Source organism: Melanaphis sacchari, unplaced genomic scaffold (assembly GCF_002803265.2).
Source record: "Melanaphis sacchari strain LSU unplaced genomic scaffold, SCAv2.0 Contig24_pilon_pilon, whole genome shotgun sequence".
In the NCBI taxonomy this organism is placed as follows: domain Eukaryota; kingdom Metazoa; phylum Arthropoda; class Insecta; order Hemiptera; family Aphididae; genus Melanaphis; species Melanaphis sacchari.
Window position 1 is genome coordinate 509,581 of NW_020271125.1, and position 25,307 is coordinate 534,887.

At 26.4% G+C, this 25,307-nt stretch overlaps 3 protein-coding genes across 3 annotated transcripts; 1 reads left to right on the forward strand and 2 right to left on the reverse strand.

Annotated features, from left to right (window-relative positions):
- Positions 1–782: 782 nt before the first annotated feature.
- Positions 783–11,155, reverse strand: LOC112595019 (NAD(P) transhydrogenase, mitochondrial-like). Its single transcript, XM_025340090.1, has 17 exons — positions 10,606–11,155; positions 10,324–10,478; positions 6,322–6,462; positions 5,003–5,125; positions 4,736–4,923; positions 4,489–4,644; positions 3,893–4,412; positions 3,684–3,802; positions 3,533–3,621; positions 3,237–3,435; positions 2,998–3,164; positions 2,585–2,943; positions 2,145–2,296; positions 1,871–2,030; positions 1,348–1,452; positions 1,051–1,262; positions 783–986 (listed from the first exon to the last, which is right to left on the reverse strand). Exons 1-17 carry the CDS (start codon positions 10,761–10,763, stop codon positions 834–836), a joined length of 3,156 nt encoding a protein of 1,051 aa, XP_025195875.1. The 5' UTR covers positions 10,764–11,155; the 3' UTR covers positions 783–833.
- Positions 11,156–16,566: 5,411 nt separating this feature from the next.
- Positions 16,567–22,353, reverse strand: LOC112594978 (transcription factor Dp-1-like). The gene is made up of 7 exons (XM_025340031.1): positions 22,066–22,353; positions 19,026–19,176; positions 18,063–18,272; positions 17,780–17,928; positions 17,612–17,694; positions 17,463–17,546; positions 16,567–17,391 (listed from the first exon to the last, which is right to left on the reverse strand). The coding sequence occupies exons 1-7, from the start codon at positions 22,170–22,172 to the stop codon at positions 17,321–17,323; spliced, it is 855 nt and encodes a 284-aa protein (XP_025195816.1). The 5' UTR covers positions 22,173–22,353; the 3' UTR covers positions 16,567–17,320.
- Positions 22,354–23,513: 1,160 nt separating this feature from the next.
- On the forward strand, positions 23,514–25,181 carry LOC112594996 (transcriptional adapter 2-alpha). Its single transcript, XM_025340056.1, has 3 exons — positions 23,514–24,130; positions 24,288–24,589; positions 24,663–25,181. The coding sequence occupies exons 1-3, from the start codon at positions 23,674–23,676 to the stop codon at positions 25,179–25,181; spliced, it is 1,278 nt and encodes a 425-aa protein (XP_025195841.1). The 5' UTR covers positions 23,514–23,673.
- The last annotated feature ends 126 nt before the right edge of the window (positions 25,182–25,307 follow it).

Consider the following 25,307-nt stretch of genomic DNA (forward strand, 5'->3'; position numbering starts at 1 on the left):
TTCGACGTCATCTTCACTCGCCAAAATCACTGTCATTAGATGCGAATATTAAAATAATTGGCTCCAACAGGCTAACTCTTAATTTCTCTTTCTTATTATATTCATCTTGAATTTTTTCAACATGTTCGACACATTTTTCCTAGTCACTTTTAAATATTTAATCGTTCCTAGTATATCAATCTTTCAACGTCTTCCATTTAAAAAGTATTATTTTTATTTATTTTGCTAATTCTACTTTGATCTGTGTCCATATGAGTTCAATAGGATTATATTGACAAGGTATGGTGACTGACGGATTACTTCATGGCCTGTTGAATTCGCAACTTAATCTAACTAAGGTTAGGTTAGGTTACCTAGGTTAATACTAATCTAACAGTTCAGCTAATGTTTCAAGTGTTGAAAAATTAATGCTTTGATTTCTCATCCAATCCTGTACATCAGCTTTTTGAGCATTACTTTTAGAGTAATTGTTTAAAAGCATAAAATGATAGAAAGCGTTATCCATTACAATTATGCATGATTTAGGTAGTAGCTTTCCATATCTATAAACCATGTCTTAAATTATAAGGTTCTTAGAAAAAACTAATTTAAAAACATAAAATAGAATTAATGTAGGTAAGTTTATAAAATTATAATTTAATTCTAATAAAAATAGTACAATAAAAAATGTATACTATTTACATTCCTAATTTATTGTTTTCAAACTATTTATTAAATTCTAATAATTAAAAGATTTAAATTAACTTTTAGACAAATAATACAACAATTTCAGTATAAAAACATTATATTAGCATACAAAATTAACATTATAATTACAATCATAAATAATACACTTAATTTATTAATTGATTAGCTTTAATTTTAGCCAATAACTGATCACATGTTGTTTTAGCATCTCCTAATAACATATTGGTATTTGGCTTGTAAAATATTGGATTTTCAACAGCTGCATATCCAAAACCTAAGGATCGCTTCATAACAATAACCTAAATTACAAAAATAATTAGACACCTACTAAATACTGGTTAATTTTTTATCATTTAATTTTACCTGATTTGCATTCCAGACTTTTAAAACTGGCATTCCAGCAATGACAGAATCTGGGTCATCTTCAGCAGCAGAATTCACTATATCGTTAGCACCAACCACTAACACTAAATCAGTTTTATTAAAATCATCATTGATTTCGTCCATTTCTAACATATCTTCATAGGGGATTCCAGCTTCTGCCAACAAAACATTTAACTGACCTGGCATGCGACCTAAGATAAATATATTCAATTATATGCATACAATTTTTATAGGGAGTAAAAACTATCATCTGATAAAGCTAAGCAAACAAAATACCTGCTACAGGGTGAATACCAAAACGGACAGTTTTTCCAGTTTTTTTTAAAATTGAAACCATTTCAGCCAGTCCATATTGTGCTTTAGCAACACATAAACCATAACCTGTGAAATATTTAATTATAATTATTTTGTAAAAAAAAATTGAACGGATAAATTAAAAGTTGTTATTCATTGTAAATTGGTTAATTACTGGAATTTACTCACTAATATGGATGTTATTATTTTAAATTCAAAAGAGCTAATACAATTTTAAAAATGATTATGGTTAGATTTTATACTTAATAAAAAAATTTTTAATTTTTAAATTTATAAAACCAAAAGCTTCTTTACTTCCATTTATAATCTATTATATGGTATGAATAATTAAACATATAGTTTCCCAATAAATATAAAAATAAAGCACATTCTATTACTATAAGACATTTTAATTAAACTTAAGAGCTAAGTTAAAAAATATCAAATTATTAAATAATAATAAAAGTTAAGTATGAGACATCGAACAAATATTTTTTCATCTCACCTGGTGTGATTATAATATTTTTTGAATTGATCATGAGTTCAGCTACCTGGTCAACACTTGTTTCTATGTATGTTCCAGCTATTTCTGCTTGTTTAGTGGACTTAACGGGTTTATTACCAAAGCCACCAAGTATAACACTAGTCAATGAACGATTCATTGCCTTGAAACAAGATATTAAACATATTTTTATTTTAATCAGTTTTTAAATAGGTACACAATAGTTGTATAATTTAAACTCCAAAATTACTACTATGCAAAATAACTTATTCCTAACCTTGCACATGATGTAAGACAAGATAGCACCAGAGGATCCAATTAGAGCCCCTACAATTGTCATCAAGTTATTATTTAACATAAACCCTTCAGCACACAATGCCCATCCTGAATAACTGTTTAACACTGTGATTACGACTGGCATGTCAGCACCTAAAACATTTATTATTCAATTAATAAAATAATTATTCATACAATTATATAATAGATATAAATTTAAGTCATTAATGTAGTTCAATTTATTTTTAAACCTATCATTATTATTAAACTCCAAATTTCACCCAATAAATTTAATTTTCTTATCTTTTTCATTTTTTGATACCTTCATGTTCATTATTATCCTTTAATTTTTGTTGTATCTTTTAATTATTGAAATATAATAGCATAAGGTTTTTGTTAATATTTCAAAAAAATATATAAATGTATTAGTAAAATAGTTACCACCGATAGATGAGGTTAGCGATAATCCTAGAGCTGCCGAAAAAGCAGTAGCAGATGACAATGATGCTAAGCCTCCAAACATTGATGAGTCAAAGAAAAAATATGCCAAAGAAGCTAAGTTTCCGGCAAGAAGGCCCATATTTATTGTGTGTCTTCCTGGAAGCAATAATGGCGTTGAAGCCAAAATTCCTTGTAGTTTTCCATAAGCGATTAACGACCCACTAAATGTGATTCCACCAATTGATGAACCTAAGAATAATGATGTCTTAATAACAGTTGCAGTTGGGTCAGTTTCAAATAATGGGAAATCGTGCATGAATGTTGCTAAACAAGTAAACACTGCGGCTAAACCAACAAGACTAAAAATAAAAACTATATTAAATTGAGAAAATTGATTATTTCCTAGTGTATACCTATGAAATCCTGCAACAAGTTGAGGTAGATCAGTAATTTGTATTCGTTTTGCTACAATCGAACCAATTGCACCTCCAAGGCCAGTACACGCTATCATTTGAGATAAAACTTCTGCGGATGGTGCAATGTAACCAAGTGTTGAAGCAATTCCACCACTGACTCCAATCTATAATTAAATTAAATTAAAAATTCACAAGGTATATATTATAATTAAAATAATATATTTTAAAATACTGACTATTCCTAAATTATTTCCAAAGCGAGCTGTTTTTTGTGAACTCAAAGAAGCAATTGCACCAATACAACATAAAGAAGACCCCAGTGCTGCAAAATTATGTATCTCTGGTAAGCTATTCATAATACCCCATGTATAACCACAAAAAAATACAGAAGCCGGTATCAAATATAATGCATTGTATTCTGGTGGGTCGTCTGGTCTAAATATAATAATTAATAACATATTTTTTTTTTATTTAGAATAATTTATTATAAAAGGAGAAAGCATAAATTTAAATGAGCATAACAATGATTTACCTTTTGAACATTTGTAACATACGCTGAGTCACTACAAATCCACCAAATACATTAATAAACGATAAAAGTGCAGCTGTTGCAGCTAATCCCTAAAAATGATTATTATTATTTTAAATCAATATTGAATGAAAGTGTGAAGGATAGTTATTACCTGTACCGCGTCTGTAGGATAATATGATCCACCCATTAATAATAAACCCCCAACTGCTGTTATTCCCGATATAGCATTAGTAACGGACATTAATGGTGAATGCAACGCAGGAGTCACATCTAAATAATATAAATAAAAAAATGTTTTCGTAATACTTCATGATGATAAAAAATAGAAATAATTAACGTATAATAACACTTGACACTTACCCCAAACTGTATAATAACCAGCAATACTAGCTAATGAAAATGTAGATGCCATAATAGAGAAATGATGATTAGGAGATAAAGCTCCAAGTGCCAATAAACCTCCAAGGCCTGTAGTAACTGCCAACGAATCTTTCAAATGTTTTCTAAGATGATCAACAGGGATAATATCAATTTGTTTTGAAACCACTTTACTCTCTTTTGGTACTTCAAGTTGTGGAGGTGGCGGTGGTGGCCACAATAACACTCCTGATTTCAAAACAATGCTTCCCCTTATAACTTCATCATCTAAATTTATCCAAAACTGTTTATCACTGCCTATAGTTAGTAAAAATTTTGATATATTATTTGAGTACAAAGAAGAACTTTGTGATGGCAGTTTAGATGGCAAGTCAGTTATTCCTATATGCACAACGTCATTATAAGTGTAAATTTCGCCAATACGAGTTGTTTCAATATTCCCGCCCGCTTCAGCAGCTAGGTCAACTACAACACTTCCAGGTTTCATGTTTTTAATATGTTCCTAAAAGTTATCTACATTTTAGAATATTTCACACTAATTTAAATATGGCAAAATATTAAGCATAAAGTATATATACTTTTAAAATCAACTTGGGTGCCGGTTTTCCTGGAATTAATGCAGTTGATATAACAATGTCTACATCTTTTAGTTGCTTAGAAAACAACTCCATTTCTTCTTTTATAAATTCTTTAGACATTTCTTTACTGTAACCCCCAGAAGTTGATCCTTCTTCCTAAAAAAAAAAAAAAACCAACTTGATCAAAAACAGAATTAAATTACCAATCACGCTTACTAATTATTAAGAGATTGTATACACTACATACCTGAATAGAAACAGTCAAAAATTGCGCTCCTAAGGATTCAACTTGTTCTTTGACAGCAGACCGTGTATCAAACGCTCTGACAATGGCTCCCATATTTTTAGCCTGTGCAATAGCGGCCAAACCAGCTACACCTCCACCAATCACAAATACTTTAGCTGGTGGTAACTTCCCAGCCGCAGTTATTTGTCCTGAAATATAATTATAATTTATAAAACAATATGTTCAAATATTATGTATGGGATTTATAAACAAATATTAATTTTAAACCAGCTAAAAATCTTGGGTAGTGATTTGCAGCTTCAATGACAGCTCTGTAACCAGCCACGTTTGACATGGAACTTAATACATCAAAAACTTGGGCTCTGGATATTCTAGGCATACAATCCATTGCTGGAAATTAAATTTAAATTAAAAAATAAATAGCACATTTTATAATAATCATCAAAGACGTAAATTATAGGAGAGTAACCGCCTTTAAAAATTTAACGATCAAATGCCCTTAAAACTGAAAATGATTAATTAAATATTATTGAAAACATATTTTAGATTTTTAGGAGTTCTTTCTAAAAACACATTATATTTTAAACGGATAAGTAAAAAAAATGTTTTAGTTTATATATAAAAAAAAATTAGAATCGCCATTTTTTTGTAAATTGTTAAGCAGATGATTTTTTTTTTGAAAATATTGATATAGGTATTTATCAAAATTAAAATTCGAACTATGTACAGTAGACTCGGTTATTTGGAATTCAGGATATCAAGTTTAAAATTCGATTTATACAGGTTTTCTATGAAATAAGTTTGAATTATTGAGGGAAAATAAGAAATAAGTAATTCGAATTAAAGAGAGTTGAAAAATATTATTTAATATAAATTTGTAAAGATATGAAGCTGATTTGTTAAATATTATATAATAATTAAAATAATATAAATCTATTTTATTATAATATTTTTCATTGTTTGAATATAAAAGTACTAGATTATAAATATTACATCAAATTTATATTTTTTTAAATTTTAAGTACTTAGTACTTAGTAAATAATATATATTTTAATAACTCAAAAACTAAACTATTTGTTAAAATTTTTATTTAGATAATAATTTTATTTTAATAAAATGTGAACATTTCTTCATTATTTACAGTAAAATAAATAAATTTTCATTTAAAAAAATAAAATTGTTCACCATAGTTAATGACATTCTTTAAATAGAACAAGAAAATTAAAGTATTTGAAAATACGATCTTTATAAATACATTTTTAACATATGAAAAAATTAAGTGAGCATGTTTGGTGAATGGTGAATCATTTGATATGTAAACAAAAAGTAGCTTGGGCTAGGTATTTTAATAGTTGATTTTTGTTTTTTTATATGGGTACGTATCATATATTTATAATATGATATGATATATTCAGATATCTATTAGATAAATTACCAATTCGTTATACTACAGATTAAGTAAAGCTTATCGGTGGTTTTAGTATTATACTGACATAAAATAAAGTTTGCTCCCCCATACAAAAATGTATTTAAGTTATGCACGCGACAATCATAACTATTAGGTATAAGAACATATATAGCTTACCAAAAACATTCATTTTTTTTACTGCCAGTGATTTAATTAAATCATGATTTTTCGCTGGATAAAAATATGATATCAATGTGGATTCGTTTTTAAACAGAGGCACCTCGGTTGGAATGGGATGTCTGACCTTAAGTATAACATCTGAAAATTTTAACAAACTGTTTAAACTATACGATGTTAAAAATCAATTTAAATATTAATCAAAACCATGATATTTTAATAAATATTTTAAAGTTTATACAATTATTAAATTATTGTTCTATATACATGATTATATCAACTGTACAATCTTAAGGCGTATCTAAGATTTTTTTTGAGGTACCTAGGAAGTATACCCAAAATATTCAATGTCAAACATCTCAGCATTTTATCATATTATATATGAAAATTATAAACAGAAAAAACACAACTATAATCACATAAATATAAATTTAAAAAAGTAAAAGATTTAAGGAGAGAAGATATATCTTCCTAATTTCCCCTGTAAATACGCCACTGGCACAATTTCATAATATTCATAGTATTATCTCTATAATTAATAAAGTATATTAAATTATATAGATACTAGCAAGTAGCAATATCTTTATTGTTTTCCGTAATAAGTCAAAAGCATGTTAAGATTTAAATACTAGCATATACAATTTATACATGTGTGTTGATAAGTGCTATAATAAATGGTAACGCTAAAAAATTGTGTATTAATAAAAAAGTGTTTCATAATATATAGTAGATATTTATTTATTATTTATATACATTAAATTACAAATTACATTTTACATATAAATCATTTAGTGTGAATTAAGATAACCTTTTTTTTAGTGTTTATTAAAGACTAAAGCTCGTGCTATTTCCAACTAAGTTTAATCCTAATATCAATCGTTTTTGTGACACATAACAATTACGAGGTATCTACAACAATAAGATAATAATTGATAATAAATACACAATAAATAAGCGTAAAATACGTCATAAAATTATATTGCGTAGGTACCTAAACCTCAATGATGTAAATAATAATAATAATACATTATAGCAACATAATATATATGTACTAAAACATATTGCTGAATGCTGATTAATAATTATAATTAATTCTAATTAAGTAGTTAAAGCTATCATAGCACAGTAAATAGATATTGTACTCGCTAATCTCTTACATAATTTAAAACAAAACCCTTGAACTCAAACTCCTTCAGACATTTAAAAAAAAGTTTTTATATTAATTTATTACGAGTACAGTATACCTAAACTAAAGTATATTGAACTAAATAAAATAAATCACTGATAAATTTTAAAAAAAACCTGTTGATTTATATAGGTTTGTATAGATAAAGTCTTATACTTATCAACGTTTAAAATAATTTTAATAAAAAGATTATAGAAATGATTCTTAATTAATGCGCCTTAATTGATTTACAATACGCCGTTTTTAAATATAAAACATAAATAATTTAAGGATAGATTAAACAATAAAACTTATATAAATAGGGTTTAATACATTTGTATACATACAGATTATAAAAGGTATAATAATAATTAATATTGATGAAAATAAACTAAAATTTTCAATAAAAACCAAAAATTAAAATAATATTTTATATTAATGGTTATTAACTTATTACAATTATATTTAAAAAACACTATAAACTTCGATTTTTAACTAACTAAGATAATGATTTAAATAATAAATTATCTATTTTCTATTACCTATTTATATATTTGACATAATAACATATATTATACGAAAATATCAAACAATATTAATAAAGGTTAACGTGTAAATTTTATAAATCATAAAATATATTATCTATAAAATGTGTATATACTTAAAAATGATTGTAATAAGTAATAACATTTTGTATTTACAAAATGTATAGCATATGTTTAATAATAAGATAATAGATGAATATTGACATCAAGAATGACCTATGTTAAGACATTTATAGACACGAATTATACTGAGTATACCAAATTACCAAATCGCAAATAACCTTTTACCAAACTTCATAATATTTTCATTCATTAAAATTTTAAAAATTGTTGGGTTACCTATATCGTAAACGATATCAGTTATTAGTGACTTATTGATCTAAATGTTAATTATTAAGTAATTTTGATAGAAATAATTAAAGTATTTATTTGATGAGTGGAACTTTATAAAATGTGTAAAACTTCAACTTGACAATATAGTAATATAATTATATTTATTGGTAAAAATAAATCTAAAACATGTACCTACCTATAAATTTGTAAAGAGATCTGAGTAGGTCAAAAAACGTACTCCTCAAAATTAAAGAAAAAAAATTTGCATAGGAGAATAGCGTTTATTGGAATTAATCAAAAATGTTATTACAAAGACAGGGTCAATTCGGGTTCAAGAATGATAATATCACTCTTAAAAACTACCAACTGTAGCGTAAATATGAAAAAGGCGATAAGATAGTTTTAGGTATTATGTATAATTTAAAATTAAACAGTCAATATTAAATCATAAATGTTAATTTGGTTATCATTATTACTGTCAATTATTGAGATTAAAAATAAAAAAAAATAGGTACTTAATGCTTACCCAAAAACAGTCTTGTAAAGAACACTTTTATTTTGTATTATAAATACGTATTTGAATAAGTGAAGCATTCAGAATACATATTCAAATATTTAAAAAAGTTTTCAATTTCTATAAGAATACTTTTTTTCTACTAGTTTTTGTCAGTTTTAGAATGGTTGGAATTAACAATAATAAATAATAATTAATAGAAACATAATAATTTATAATACATCAATATAATATATTTACAAATGGTTATTGCATTATTATATTTTGTTTAATGAATAAAACTAATATTTATGATTTATAATTTGCACAATTAATAATACAATTGGATTGATTGTTTACTGATTTTCAGTTCAAAATTTTAAATTCGTTATATTAAATTTTGTCATAAAAATACAAATTGCCAAATTCAGTAAAACTACATATATGCATAGGCGTAGGGTGGTCAATTTTTTTGGGAGGCTGTAGCCTTCCTAAGGGTAGGCATATTCTGACTCGTGGAGGGCTTCGTCTGCATTTAGGGAGGTTATTTTCCAAGCTGGGGCTAAGCCTCCTCAAACCCCCCAACTACACCTATACATATATGTATTATCTAGATTATGGTAAATTGTAAATATCTAGATAATAATCTCTAAATTAAAGATCATATGTATACCTAAATTAAAGTTTTAAATTGCGGACTTCAATAATTTTAAAGTGAAGTTTATGATACTTAATAATATTACTTTATACGAATTTAAATTAAGCGAGTACAGCGACATGGGAACCCTTCGATGTTCATGTTCAAGTTTAAGTAATTGAAATAAGTAAGTAGGTATTAGGTAGGTACAGAGGCGGATTTTAGGCACTGCGAACTATGCAGCGACAAATTTATGGAAGGCGGCTTTTTATATGCAGTAAAATTGTATTTAATATTTATTTTATTCTTGTACCTACTTATAGAAAAATACTTAATTTTTTTCTTAAATTTTTCAATTTAAAAATAAATAATTAACATTAAAACTACTTTTATAACCAAATAATTATTTAATAAATTTATTATTTTTTTCTTGTATAATAAGAATAAAGATAATATACTATATTTGAATCAAAACGTTTTTTATTGAATTTTAGTTGAATGAAAAAAATAATTGCATAATACATAGAAAATATTATCACGTAAGGAAATTTTGTAGTACAGAGGTGATTTTTTTTTTAAATAAGGGCGGTAATTTTTTTGTTTTTGACACAGGGGCGGCAAATTTTTAAATCCGCCCTTGCAGGGTAGGTAATGTAAATTCCTCTATCCAATCTTTAAATGTATACTGATATAATATCTTGTAATCTAACACATAAATAATTTAGACAATATAATAGTATACTCGAAGTCTAGAATTAAATAATATACAAAAATAAACATTTTTCAAAACACACATTTCAAAGACGTGATTTGTAACTTAACGGCTTACCTGAATCGAATGCGTTTTCTTTTGAAACGATCTCGGCTCCAGCGAGTTCATAATCTCCATCTCTAAACTTTGCCTCGATGCCAGCGTCTCGTTCGACTCTTACGTTCCAGCCAAGTTTCGTCAAGAGTTCCACGGAATTCGGTACTAGGGCCACTCTAGAAATTAATCGAAAACATAACAAAAAACGGTCGTTGAACCGCTGCGGATCGGCGGGTCGACGATATGGGTAACTGTGCACGTGTTATATATTTATTATTTTGTATATGATGTATATTAGTTTACCTCTTCTCTCCGGGCCAAGTCTCTTTCGGCACGCCCACTCCAAGTCGGTCGTAGGGTACTCTCGACTCCGCGGTCGTGGAACCGGACTCACGTCGGGCAGCGGCAACGACGATACGCGAATGTTGACGCGACGCCGCACCAGCTACTAACCGGTACATGCCGCAGAAATATCTTATGGTCCGATAATTGTCCAATATCAATAATTGTACCAAAAGTTGGGATGCGACAAACAAATTATATTAAAATATAAACCAAATATAGTTTAATAGCAGGTACATACACGAGTACGCTCGCGTCGACGGTCGACGAGCAAGTTTCTCCTCTTCCGTAGATTGCTGTTGACTCATTATTTTGTTCCTCCCGACGAAACCGTACTAGTGTTGCGCGTGGACGCGGTGCGCGCGCACGTATATGTACAATAAAATATCTATTATTATTTTATGATGTCCAAATAACGAAGACGAAAACGACGATGAATAAATACAATTATATATTATTAAATACACGATGTCACGGTGTTTTGTAATATGGATATCATAATATACGAAAATAAGTCGTGAACCTGCGTGACACGTCATCGGATGCGACACGCTAGTGCATACTACATTTTTATACACGGCGACAAAATAACTTAATATTTATGCTATACCGAACATATTATGTTTTCCATTAAGAACCGCCATGCAGAGTACGAGCTCCTCCCATCCGTGATGTAATAACAATAATAATATAAGCTCACGAATTATCCTTAAACGTGCAAGTGAATAAACTTGTTAAAATCAAATCAACGGTTCACAAAGAACAAACAATCCAAATGCTTTGATGGTTTGCTACGTTTTGAAAAACGTTTAAATTTATTCTTCAAATTTTTCGATTTTGATCACTCGACGATTGCCAATTAATCTCGTCATCCATTTTGTTCTCCTTGGTCCATTAAAGCGTTTGACGGCTATAAACTCCCGAAACACTTACAGTGTAAGCTAAACCCAACCAGACAGTTAAAAAATATTGTATAATACACTAGAAATGTTGAGGGTAAATATGTGATGTAAATTTACCTCTTTTAACCAAATTTTAGAATAGGTATAGGTAGGTACTGTCCGTATAATAATGGCCGATAGTATTATGTATACGAAATTTTAGAAAAGTACTTTACTACGTTTCTGTTTTATATTATGATTATTGATTTATGATATTAAAATTATAATTTATAATTTAAAAATTAACAATTGATTACTGAGTATTTTGTTTAGATTTTATTATATACAAATTATATGTATGAGATATGATAAAATAAATTGATAGCCCTTATTTATATTGAAAAAGTTTATAATTATACTTATATTACTTCTAACACATTATGTACATAAAAATATTAAAATAATAATACAATAAAATTAACAATTATTAATTATAAAAATTATAGTTAAATTTTAAATTTAAATCTTCTTTACAGAATCTTGGCTGCACCATACTGAAGATGGCCCTAAACGAATAGAGAGGTGAGACGAGGTGTAAAATGTTAAAATTTCAGGTAGGTATCAAAGGGACTTCCTGTTCACATTACTAACCAACCTCTCTTAAATTTTTTTTAAGAAGTAAGAGTTATAATTCTAGTATAAAATTATGGATGAAAAATAATATAAACATTAAAAATTATTAATATTTTAAACAAAATATAATACACACATTACTGCGATATGTCTTATCAAGCATAATATTTTCAATTGATTTCTCTTAAAATTTCCACTCAATCCGGATTTTCAAAATGCAACGTATAATTAATAAACAGTCATATTTACACACACTAAATAATCCAACTTCCGCAAAACTTTGTTCCTGTTACTTATAAGTAACATAAATATATTTATTGCTATAACAAATACGAATCTCACTGAGAATTTAAGGAAATGATGGTATTATTTAAGAAATTTAACTTTTCAATACGAAAGGAATGTCTGAACTTCCACTTGTATGTATCAACTATCAAGTACCTATTATGCGCAAGAATGAACAACATCACTCTTCTTGTTTCGTGTCAAAACCTTAGACTATTAAATAAGTAGTCTACATAGTTGAATTTACACACTGCTAAAGTACTAAATCATTACACGTTTGTCTATTATATACTCATGAATCAATATTGTTCACACAAAAATTAAAAAAAAAAAATCCATTAGTATAATCTTTATTACTATCTTTATACTTTGTACAAATTCTTAAATTGGATTGTATAATATGGATTTAAATTTAATCTTAACTGAATAATCCGTAATACATCGCGCGTTACGAAAAAAATAACACGATAACTCTACAATATGCAGTAGCCAATTACCATAATAATTATTTAATGAAACTACTTAAATTATTAAATTTGTGGAGTAGAGAAATATATTATATAGTGTTTTTTATAAAAGAAGAAGAATCACTTTGCTTACTGTAATAATTTAATGTAACACTTTCTGATGGAATAATATTACATAATTTATCATTAAAATAATTTTTTACAGAGAATTTTAGTCTCAAAATTAATATTATTTACACTTTCAAAATAAATATTCATTATTTATAAACAAACAACAAACGTTTTATGTACATGAGCTGAATTAACGTTATTAGTTTTTTGTTGATAATCTCGAAAGCGTAGGTTGATAAATTATAATAATCTTTATAATAGATTTACTTTGTTTATGTGTTGTGTAAATAAGATTATTTTTCAAAATAGAATAATATCTTAAAATATATATGTTATAATATAAATTGTTATGCAATAATTTTGAAGAATCAATATGCTTAAACAAATAACAATAACCAATAGACAGCCGTCACTTCAATATCAGCATTCAATACGCATTAGTATAATATCATTGGTTATAGAATACCTATACTTAGTAGACCAAACGTGGGTCACCAGATAATATTTAAGGTAGAATACTACCTATTATTAGCTTTTTATTGATTTCATTAAATATTTAAATATTTAAATGTTTAAATATTTATTATATTACCACCAGCATTAGTACTAATATTTCGTATCAAAATTCGCAACTAAAGCATAGATTTCAATCTAATATCCAACCAAACACCAACTTAGATATTCATAAATAGAAGTACTAAAAAGTTCAACTATGTCCTCAAAAATTATCAATAAAAAAAAAACACATTTCTTCTACATAAACAGGCAATATAGGCAATATTGTAAAAATCAAATATTTGTTAATACATTTACAACTATACTTAGAATATTACCTACCGTAATATATACTACTGGTAAATAATATTGATAATTTTTGCGTAGCAAAATATTGAAATAGGGTCAAAGTTTAAAATTTCACTACACTCAGCGCACAGAAAAATAGATATTGAAAGTATATTAAGCAAGTTGTTAGTACGAGTGCAAGTTTAGAAATATTAAGTATACCATACATGCGTAAAAAATATCTAACAAATTTTTCGGTTATCGCGATTTATATTGTATAAGTACCCACTATATCCAATGGACGACTAACTTTTACAATTGTAGACACATTACAGAGCTCGAAAATACATTAAACTACTTATATTGTTAGTATCTACTTAGCCGTCCTAGTCATTCTACCCTGATAAAATAAGTTGATATTACAACGCATGTCAATTTCTATTTCAACAACAAAATTCAATAAATATTTTTATTAATTAAAATCGAAAAAGATCGGAATTAATTAAAAATAAAAATAATTATCTAAGTGTATTAGGTAGTACTTACTTACTTGCTATACCTAAACGAAGGTACTCAGATCAAAGTGATAAAATGTATGTCTATACGTCTATACATTGCTGGCTGTGATAGTCCAAAATTATGAAAGTTATCGCCTGCAAGGTACAAAAATAGGAACAGACTTAACTTTTCATTCGATATCAATATTTACTTTATACTTAATGTGAAGAATTGTTTTTTAGAATCGGTGATAATTTCAAAATATGAAATGGGCATTCATCAGACGATATTTTAAAAATTTTCGATAAGTGGACGCAAGGAATAACATAAAGCATGTAATGTTCAAAAAATGAACTTACTACAAATTAAATTTCAAAATCCTTAGACAATCACGAGCATAGTTAAAAAAAAAAAACACTTGTGTACTTTAGAATTATATTATAATGAGTCAAAGTGGTACTGAGGTTTGTTTTCTTTAAGCAAAGGTGGGCATTTAGAAATAAAAGCCACAAAAACTTTTTTTCAGAATTTAATAGTTTCGGATCAAACAATTTAAATAATATTATAACGATAGATATTAGGTATTATATATGATAATGCATTGCATTAGACATTGAGTTAGGCCTCCCTCTCATATTAGAATAGTATTACGCCCGTTTACACTAGCAAGCTGCCTGGTCTGTGGTAGGTATTAACTATTAACCGGGTAGCAATAATGAATAAAGCCAAAAGACCATATTCGAGTGAACAAACACATCATCATTATCATTATTATTAACAATTCAATAGTTAAAACTGTTTACTATTAATTACTTAATCCACGTCATTTCATTATCGATTGAAATAAATGGGTAAATAAAATATTCAGATGAAAATAATCTTACATATTAAATAACAAATTATTATGACGACTAGCGTTAAGATCTTCATGTTCTAATATTAAATTATCAACTCCAAGTAAACAGTAGTCCGAGAGCTCCGCAATATGGACTTTGTTTTATAATTTTGTAGGATCAACCTATTTGGTCCATTATACGCCTTTATCAACCCTAATGCTTATCTCAATTCTCAATTTTACGATTGCACGAGTATTATTTGTCATTTTAAATCAACGTAGCACCTAAAGTGGCCCGAGTCTATTCTTATTATTAAAATTAGTTAAATTGATAATTGATACTGCAGTATTTTAATATTTCTTTATTTGCATATTACTGCAATCAGTTTATAAATTATAGTCGTATACGACTAGGTTATAGTCCGCTATACACAATTCATGATTGACGTTTGATCTCAACATTCTAACACTTTCAAAACAAATACTTAAAGTTAAATTAAAGCTAAGGATATAAAACTATCCAATACATATTAAAAATGGAAAAAATGATTTTCAATATACCTTCCTACCTCTATTTAATTTTAAGATAAGAACTATATAATATAGGTAGAGTAATATTATACAGTATTTTACTATCTTCTATAATCCTAAAATACAATATTTTTTTTTAAGCATCTTTAAAAAGTTACTAAAAATGAACTAACACTAATCAATAATCATCTATATTCTATAATTTATTAATATAAATGTTAGATAAGTAGATATTATAAATGATTACTCTATTACTCTAGTAAATAATAAGTCATTATAATATTGTAAAGAATAAATCAAGTTTACAATCACTTCAAAAACCTATGCAGATAATTCTTTTTTATACGAAGTTCACATTAACACAAATAATTCAAACTGAATTAAAATTTATTTTTATCTTTAAACACACTGTAAGTCATTGTATATTTAATTTTTGCTCAAATTTAAAACTAACAGTTTCCACAAGAATCATAAATTCTGCTAACATAAAAAATATTCTACAATGGCCTAGAATGGCCTTTCAAGAGGACAATACCTAACACTATAACATAACAGTTTCATGTTTATTTGCTAAATTCTGTAAAAGGAAATGGATTTTTATTTATAGACCCATAAAATTAATTTTTTTAAGGTCCAACATGATTAATTAAAATAATTAATACATTATTTGCATATAATAATACAAATTAACCATAAATCTTAAAGGAGTGACTAAAAAATAAATATCTTCAAGAAAATAAAGGTTGGAATCAGAAATACTTCAAGTACTAATTTATGGACATTGAATTATCATAGATTTTAAAAATTGACAATATTAATTTGTATACTATTTAATTTTATTATCAATTTTTAAGTATAAACAAAAGGAATAATATAAAAATACTAAATTTATACAACATGAAATGCATTACATAATATATTTCAATGTTTGTATGAATATACATGATACATGTAATGTGTTAACTTAATACTTTCTTTAAAGACACAGTGGTATTATCGATACAAAGCATGGTAAATTCAGGCGTGATAAATGAGTACATCAAAATAATCAACAAAAATACTTGTATACCATAACATTATACAGTCCTTGTTATGGCACAAATACTCTATCTCTCATTCTTTCTCTCTCACACAAATTATAATACAATATTTTATTTTATACTTAAATATTTGTACATATAAGTATTATAAATTATAATTAAATATTCTAAATATACAAATTTCTTTCATCCACATTAATGGAGATGTAAGTATTTTAATTATTATAATTAAATATTCTAAATATACAATATTCTTTCATCTACATTAATGTAGATGTAAATGTTTTATATCATGTCATTAATTTGATATTGCTTGATAACAAATAATAACCGTATAACAATATTTTTAATTTCATAACCCTAATCAATAGACAAATAATTACAAGAATTGTACAGAGAGAAAATTACCCATCATACTATATATCATTATTGGTAAAAATAAAAATATATTTAGACTGTACCAATAACACCAAAATTGTTCATGCATCAACAAGCAATGTGACCTAACTTACATTACTCATAACTTAAAATTATATTTTGTAAAAATAGAGTGATTTTTAATTAAATTTCTGATAATTATTACGCATTGATCAATGCAAAAGTCATCTCACTTTAGCTAGATTTGAACTTTTTTTTTGGCTGTTCTTCTACTACATCTAAAGCTGATGATTCAACTGCTATTCCTAGAACATACAATTACAGTTAAAATAATACATTTTAATAAATTAATTTCAATTTTATTTTTAATACATACGTGATAAAAATTCATGTAATTTCTTTGGTACACATGTTTTTGCTTGTTCTAATTGCTCTGCAGTACTTGTGCCCGTATTAAGACCTATTTAAATAAATATATTAACAATGTTTATGGTTTGATTATACTACAAATATTTAAAAAAATACCTAATGAAAGGTTCATGCTTTTTAATAAATCCATATCTTCTACAATTTCATAACTGTTACTAAATCCAAATAAATATTCCTTTCTGAAAAAAACAATAAATAAAAACATTTATATACAATGAATATTATTAGCAGTTAAAATATAATTTTATTTATAAAATATCTAACTTGTCTTGAGAAATACTGCAATCAATTACAGTCCCAGGGTCAGCTTTAATGGCAATGAATGGCAAACTAAGAACTGATGCAGAAGACGGTCTTCCATGTATCTGCTCATACTTTTTATTTTTTTCAACAAGTTGTTTAAATGTAACTTGCTGTTAAATATAAATAAATTCAATTTTATAATAAATAGTAAAATATATGTAGGTACTAAATAAAATAATATTAGAAATATTCAAATATGCAATGATATTAGCTAAAGACGTTATTTAATTACAATAGTACATACTTGAACAATTAATTCATGCAAAAATGCTTGTTTTTCATTGAGCCGTGCCATTAAATCCTCTCGTTCTCGAGTTAATGTTGTAGACTCCTGATATGAAGTTACTGGTAATCCTATCCATTTGATTTCCTTCTTTTCTTTTGATATAATATTCATGGCCATTAAAACATTTAAAGCATCATACACTCGTCTTCTCACATTTTTTTGATCATACTAATAAATAAAAAATATAAGATGACATGAGATCTTAAATTTTATATAATAAAAGCTAGGTACCCAATTAATAGTTTATTTTTTTTTTTATTTAACAAAAGTTTATTTACTATCTATAATATTTTTTTATATAATCAGTAAATTTGGTAACTTAACTTATAATAAATAATAGTTTTGTTTTTTATTTATAGTTACAGTTAAGAGCACACAATATCCACATGTGTTGTCGACATCTTACAAAAGTACAACATAGCAAGTTGTATGTTCAAAATAATTTATTTTACTCTGTTTTATTTAGAATTAGAATGAATTGACCAATTATAAAATATAAAAATTAAATTATTATTTATGGTACCTCGAAAGTTTTTATTGGAAATTTAATTACAGTTATAAACTTTTTTAAATTGTAAATATTAAAACAATCATAATTGTTAGGTAAAGTGGATTATTGCAATGAAAATTTTGGTATGTTATATGTTTATAAGATAGAGACAATACGTTCAAATGTGGCATACTTTTAAGTACACAATTTTATGATATTAAAAAAATTTACTTCATTGATCATTTATAAGGTACCTAACTTGATTTTTAATTTTCTTTAATTTTCAACAGTGCTTATTTAACATATATTAATCAAGATTAAACATTTCAAAAGAACATTAATTAACTAATTTAAAACCTAAATATTTATTTAATATAATACTTTTCATACATAACATTTTTAACTTATAAATATTAAGTTTTGAAACTTACTTGTTCAGCATTACTACCCTCTGGATACTCAGCAACAAGTTCATCTGCTACTTCATTATAAGTAGTTACCATTTTACTGCGTACTTTTTCACATACACGCATAGCAAAATGACGTAAACCTTTTCCAGGTTTTTCATTTCGTCTTCGCTTACTAAAAAGATTAAAATATTTTTTATTATAAATACTTTAAGTTAAATTTAAATGAAAAATAAATATCCATTAAAAATGATCTATGTTTGAAACTATACTGTTTTTTTTATGTGTACACTTAATCTATAAATATTTATTAAAATAAAGCAATGGAGACATGGAATTTTCATAAGTCTATTACTTTAAATTAATAAACCCTAGTTTGAAACCTTATAACTTAATTCAAATTTCATAGTTATTGCTCAGTTAAAAATAAGTATTGTTAAATTTAAGAGATGAGAGTAAAACAAATAAGGCTTTACAAAATATATTCCAGCGATTTCACAATTCAATAAGTAGCAAAATTATAAAAATAACTATGGGTTAAATTAAAAAGTATTTAAACTTAGGAAAACCAAAATTTTTTCTAAAAAAAACAAACAATTTACTTATTATAAAGCTATCCTTAAAAGAGGTAATATAAATATAATAATTTGTTGTCATGAACAAAAAATATTTATTTTAACCTCTATTATTATTTTTTTATATTATTATAGTAATAATATACTTTTTTATGTAATAATCTTTTAAACAATTTTTCAAAAATCCATAGAAACTATTTTATACTAGTGCTAATATTATCTTTTTTTAATAAATGCATATAATATTTTTTAGTTTTACAGTAATCAGTAAATAATATACTTTTAATATATTTATTTATGGTCCCAAAAATTCTAGTTTGACAGAGTTCAGTGCATATATTTTTAGTAGGAAACAGTACATCTATACAAACTTTGTTTATCAAAAATTGTAAAAACTTATACTATTTATAAACATTAGTAACTTTACCATAAGGATAAAGATACACAGATTTTCCTCAATTAATTTAACAAATTGTATTTATAATTATATAAATAAAAGTTAGTTCTTAATATTGGTATTTTCTTAATTAACTTCAATTTACATAACAATGATTAATATTTTAAATCAAAATAGTTAACTAGTTAGTTGCTTTTTAACTAGACTAATAAATTATCCACAACAAATTTATAACTTAGATTTTCCTAGTTAATTTATAATTTTAATTAACTAGTTGTCATATAAAAATCAAATATTTTTTTTAAATTTTTTTTTTAGTTTAATCATTTTTTGAACAATTTTAAAAAAATTTCCTTGATTTAATAAAAACAAGAATGTAATTGCTATACACTCTAATAGAAGACATTTTTTTAATTATTTTTAAAATTAAATAAAAATATAAATACTTAATTTATTTAGGTTACAAAATTATAAAATAATTTAAAATTCAATAAAAAAGAAAATAATATCTCAAAAATCAAAATTGTCAAAATAAGTAAGAAGCTAAAATTTAAAGTCATTATTACATAATTTGAGCTTTATGTTAAAAAGGCTGTCTTACATTAAGTTAAAAAAAAAGTTCAATTTTCTAATATAATGTTATAAGTTATAACTCAATTAGTAACATAAGAGGAAAAACTTGGAAGTTAATACATATGGGAAACTAAGGATATTAAATTCAAATTTACACAGACAATAGATAACAATCATCTAAACAATCAAACATTAATGTCAATAACCATAAATTATAAATTTAAAAGATAATAGATATACCACACATATTTATTTAAAAATAAAATTACCCATAATTGGTAAACATTAATTTATATCGTTTTACAAGTTATTTAGCTAGTTCATTTTTAAAAAATACTTATAATAATAAAAAAGAACCATAACCTATATCAAAACTTTATTTAATCAACAAAAGTATGTTTTTAATACCTACATATTTAATTTATAGTTAATAAATATAAGGTAATTACAATAACTTTAAGTATACATCTTAGATATATGTATGTATTATTTACCTATTATTTGACTCAATCAACTAAAAATTGTTTTAAGAAGTGAGTATTTGTAACAGTAAAAATGACTATTCAAAACTTTTAAAATTAAACCTTTCATTGTTCAAAAATAAACATCGTTCAAAAGTTAAATTTACCAATATTTTTATAATTCATTAAACATAAAATAATTCCTGAAATATTGTCTAAAAGTAAAAATTATTAATACTAGTAAAGATAATTTAGAATGTAGATGTATATAAACTTTGAAATTTTGTAAGACAAAACTGGTGACGAATTCCAAAATAATAGGAATAACATTCCCATTACTTTTATCACACAAGATTTGAAATTTTTAATAATACAAGTCTACAGTTAACAAGTCAGAATAAAATTTGGTATTTTTTGATAACTTAACTTGGTAAACACATAGACAAAAGCAAAAATGAAATCATAGGTACTAGCAGGCAAAAAATGTAAAAACCAGTCGTACTTGAATCACATGTTTATTTTTATCTGAATTACTTATATTAATAATTTTTATAGAAAACACTGAATCAATTTATTAGAATTTTCAAACTTATATTTTGAATATCTAAACTATAAGATCAAGTACCTAAGTCAGAGTTTGTTTAGCTCATGATCAGAGCCCCCACCTTAATTTTAGGCATACATTTATTAAGTTATCAAGTCTTGAAATGAATAAAAAAAAATAAAATCCTCTGACTAACCATTGTTTTTGAATATGAAAGAGTACAATATGTGGACGAACAATATGTTTGTCCATCGCACGGGCCATGATGTAAAACTCATAAAACTCGAGCATTGGCAACGTCTATTGCTAAATTATTACCCACCAAGATTCTCGACTAGAAAAATCATGTAGAACACAAATCGTTCGACCCTAAAAGTAAGCCTCAGAGCGACCACCAGAACTTAGTTCCATAAGGACGCTTGATCAGAAGACCATAATTGCGCGTGTTTTAAGAAAGTCCTGATCTGCTCTAGTCCGAGACTAATCAAGTGGAAGCGCGAGGAAATATACTTACTAAGCTGGTATAGGGGCCATGTTGACTACAGGCACTGCTTGACTGGTGGTTTCGCTCTCCTGTTTGACGACCACGTACGAGGAAGATGTAGAGGACGACGAAGACATAACGCACCACCGCCCGGCGGCCTTTATAGCGGCTCAGTGAGAACACGAGTGACGCAAACAAGTTTAGGGATAAAGGACGAAATGTCTGATGAACACTTAAGACCAAACGGGTATTATTGTTTGGTATAGAATAATAGTAACACTACAAAAATGTCGACGGGACGACGCACGTTATCAAGCTGCTCGCTTGGCATTCAAGTGATAACGAATGTTTGGCGGCGTTCGCGAACGGGCGGGAAAAATCCTGTGGGTTCCTCGGGAGGAGAAAAAATCCTCTCAATAAAAAAAATTTTGAAAATAAATTTTAGAAATCCCCTTTTGGTATAATTGATTTTCGCGGTGGTGAGAAAATTTCCCCCTCTTTTAGGTCAACAACCGAATTTAACGAGAAAATCGCGCGCACTCCGACAACTCACTTTCACCTATATTTTTATTACTAAATCAGGCTCAAATATGCTACCCGCATCGTAATTCGTATCATATTTGTAAACATACAGTATCCTATAAATATTTTAAGTAATATTTTATTGTGATCATGCTCTAGTAATCATTTTCCTTAGTCGTCTTTTAACGGTTCAGAAAAACATGAAAGTTGCAGGACCAAATCCAAATGGGCGCACACATCGTTTCGTTTTGACGGAATTATCGGTCTAAATACAAAGAAATGCTACAGAACTTAGACTTTGAAAACCAAATACGAAGTACATACATCATTAAATACAGTTGACTTTTGTATATAAAATAACCATGAGTGATGCATATATGTATATAGGTATATATATGTTATACTTAGTAAATAAAACAGTTTCTACCGATGTTTAGTCTCAATGTAAGACGATTATTAAGCTGCAGTTAATTATCAAAAGGCTTATTGCTGCTGACCGTTTAAATAATGTTTAAGATAACAATACAAGGTAATGATAAAATATTGATGTTTCTTTTTACAAGTATACTCACATTTTGTGCAAATACCAAGAAAATTCGAGTTGTTTTGTCAATAATTTCAAAGTAATTAACTTGAATTGTAAAACTTCACAATAATTGACTTAAAAGTTCAAACGATCGAAAAAAAAATTTTGAATAATAAATAGTAATAAAATTTAACTTCTATATTCCCACTCAGTATTTCAGAAAAGCGCGGTAAAATCCACGAGCGCGCATAAACAATTTACCTACTGAAGTATGAATCGATTCGTTGAATAATATGTTTTTGAGGTTAACCCCTTATCACGCAATTTTATCATTATTAATGTTATCTAGTATCCTGAACATTTTATTATCTAGTATCTACCGACTACTATACAATTTATTATCAAACGATATTGATATAACAATAATTATTATTATTTGTTTTTACTTTTTGTAATTTAATATTTATTATTTATTGTAGTTATTCGTTTGCTTGAAAACGCTTTAGCTTTCATGATTTACTTTTCTAAAAATAACTAGTATCAATACCAATAGGCAATATTTATTTCAATCGTTTCACGGTCACTGTAAAATGTTCACAAAAAAAAGGGAACGGTGTTGTAGATTTTGCTTTACAGACCTTTGGCTCGAGCATACTTTCATCAAGTGTGCGGCTTCTGTCTGTACTGAGTTAGGAATTTGTCTTTGCCTTCAATGTTTTGCAGCTGGTACTGGAGATTGCGTTCATAAGAACACCGATCCTTATCAAGTTCTGTGTAATGCCATCGAAATTAATGACCACTTGTGGGCAGCTCATGAAGAAATCACATTACTTGATACGTTCATGAATACCATGTCATGGGAAAAAGTTGCTATAAAACTAGGAAGAACACCTAAAGAATGTGAATGCCATTATTTTGAGAATTATGTATTTGATCCAAAAATTAAAGGTTTAGAAGATGTGAACAAAAATGCATTTAAATTTGATAGATTTGATGAAGTGAATACAAATGAAACCAAAGTGTTGGGCAATACACTGGATTCAGAAGGTATTTATTTATTTTTAAATCAAGTTATTTGATACATAGCAATTAAAATTAATTTTATAGTTTTTGTCCATAAACCATTTTTTAATAAACTCAAGTACCCATTGATTTTTCATCATTAATTGCATAACTCCAATTAAACTTAAATTGTATTTTTTAGAATCATATCATCAATATGAATTAGCTATTCGTTTAGCTGGCTATCAACCAGCACGCGGATCATTTGAAGAAGAATATGATAATCAAGCTGAATGTATTTTGCAATTATTGAATGAACCGTTATGGATTGATCAGACGTCTAAAACTATTTTAGAATCAAATGTATTATACCAACAGCTGAATACAACCATTTTAGACATTTTTTATGAGAGGCTGAATGAACGATATAGAAGAAGACAAATTATTAAAGACTATGGACTTATTGCATTCAATAAACATCAACTATGGATTAAATCTTTAGAGGTATAGATAATTTTAGAAATAGATATTTTATTTTTTCTCAAATTTTTTTTAATAAAATCTAACTTAATTTTAGATAATATTGGGTCCAGAAATGATGCAAAAGTTAATTCGTTATTTACACCTTATAAAACCATTAGCTTTTGATTTCCTTGTTACTAATCTTACACAAGAACATGAATTATTATCAAAAATTCATAAGCTTATTGAGTATCGTAAAAACGGTTTAACTAGGATGGCTCAAATTAATATTTATAAAGAATTAAGTGCCAAAAGAGAAAAATATTTAAAAATAAGGCCATTAGGATCATCAACATTCAGAATTATTGAAAGCTCAAAGCCTCGTATGAATGTTTGTAATCTTCCAGGTTTCCAAAAACTTGATTATGACGAGAGAGAACTTTGTGCACAGATTAAAATGCTACCTGAATCATATTTAAAATTTAAAGAATTACTTATTAATGAGTGTGAAAAATCAAAAGGTATAATTTTAAAAACTGCAAGAAGTTTGGTTAAAATTGATGTTAACAAAACAAGGAAAATTTACAACTTATTAATGAGTAAAAATATTATATGGCAACATTCCCAAGACTGATTATACTATATTTATACTAATTTATATTTTTGTATATTATTATTATATTTGACTATTTGTGATGAGCTAAGTTTTAAGTTATTGTTTAAATAAATGTTATAAATAAAGTTAATACTAACTTATCAT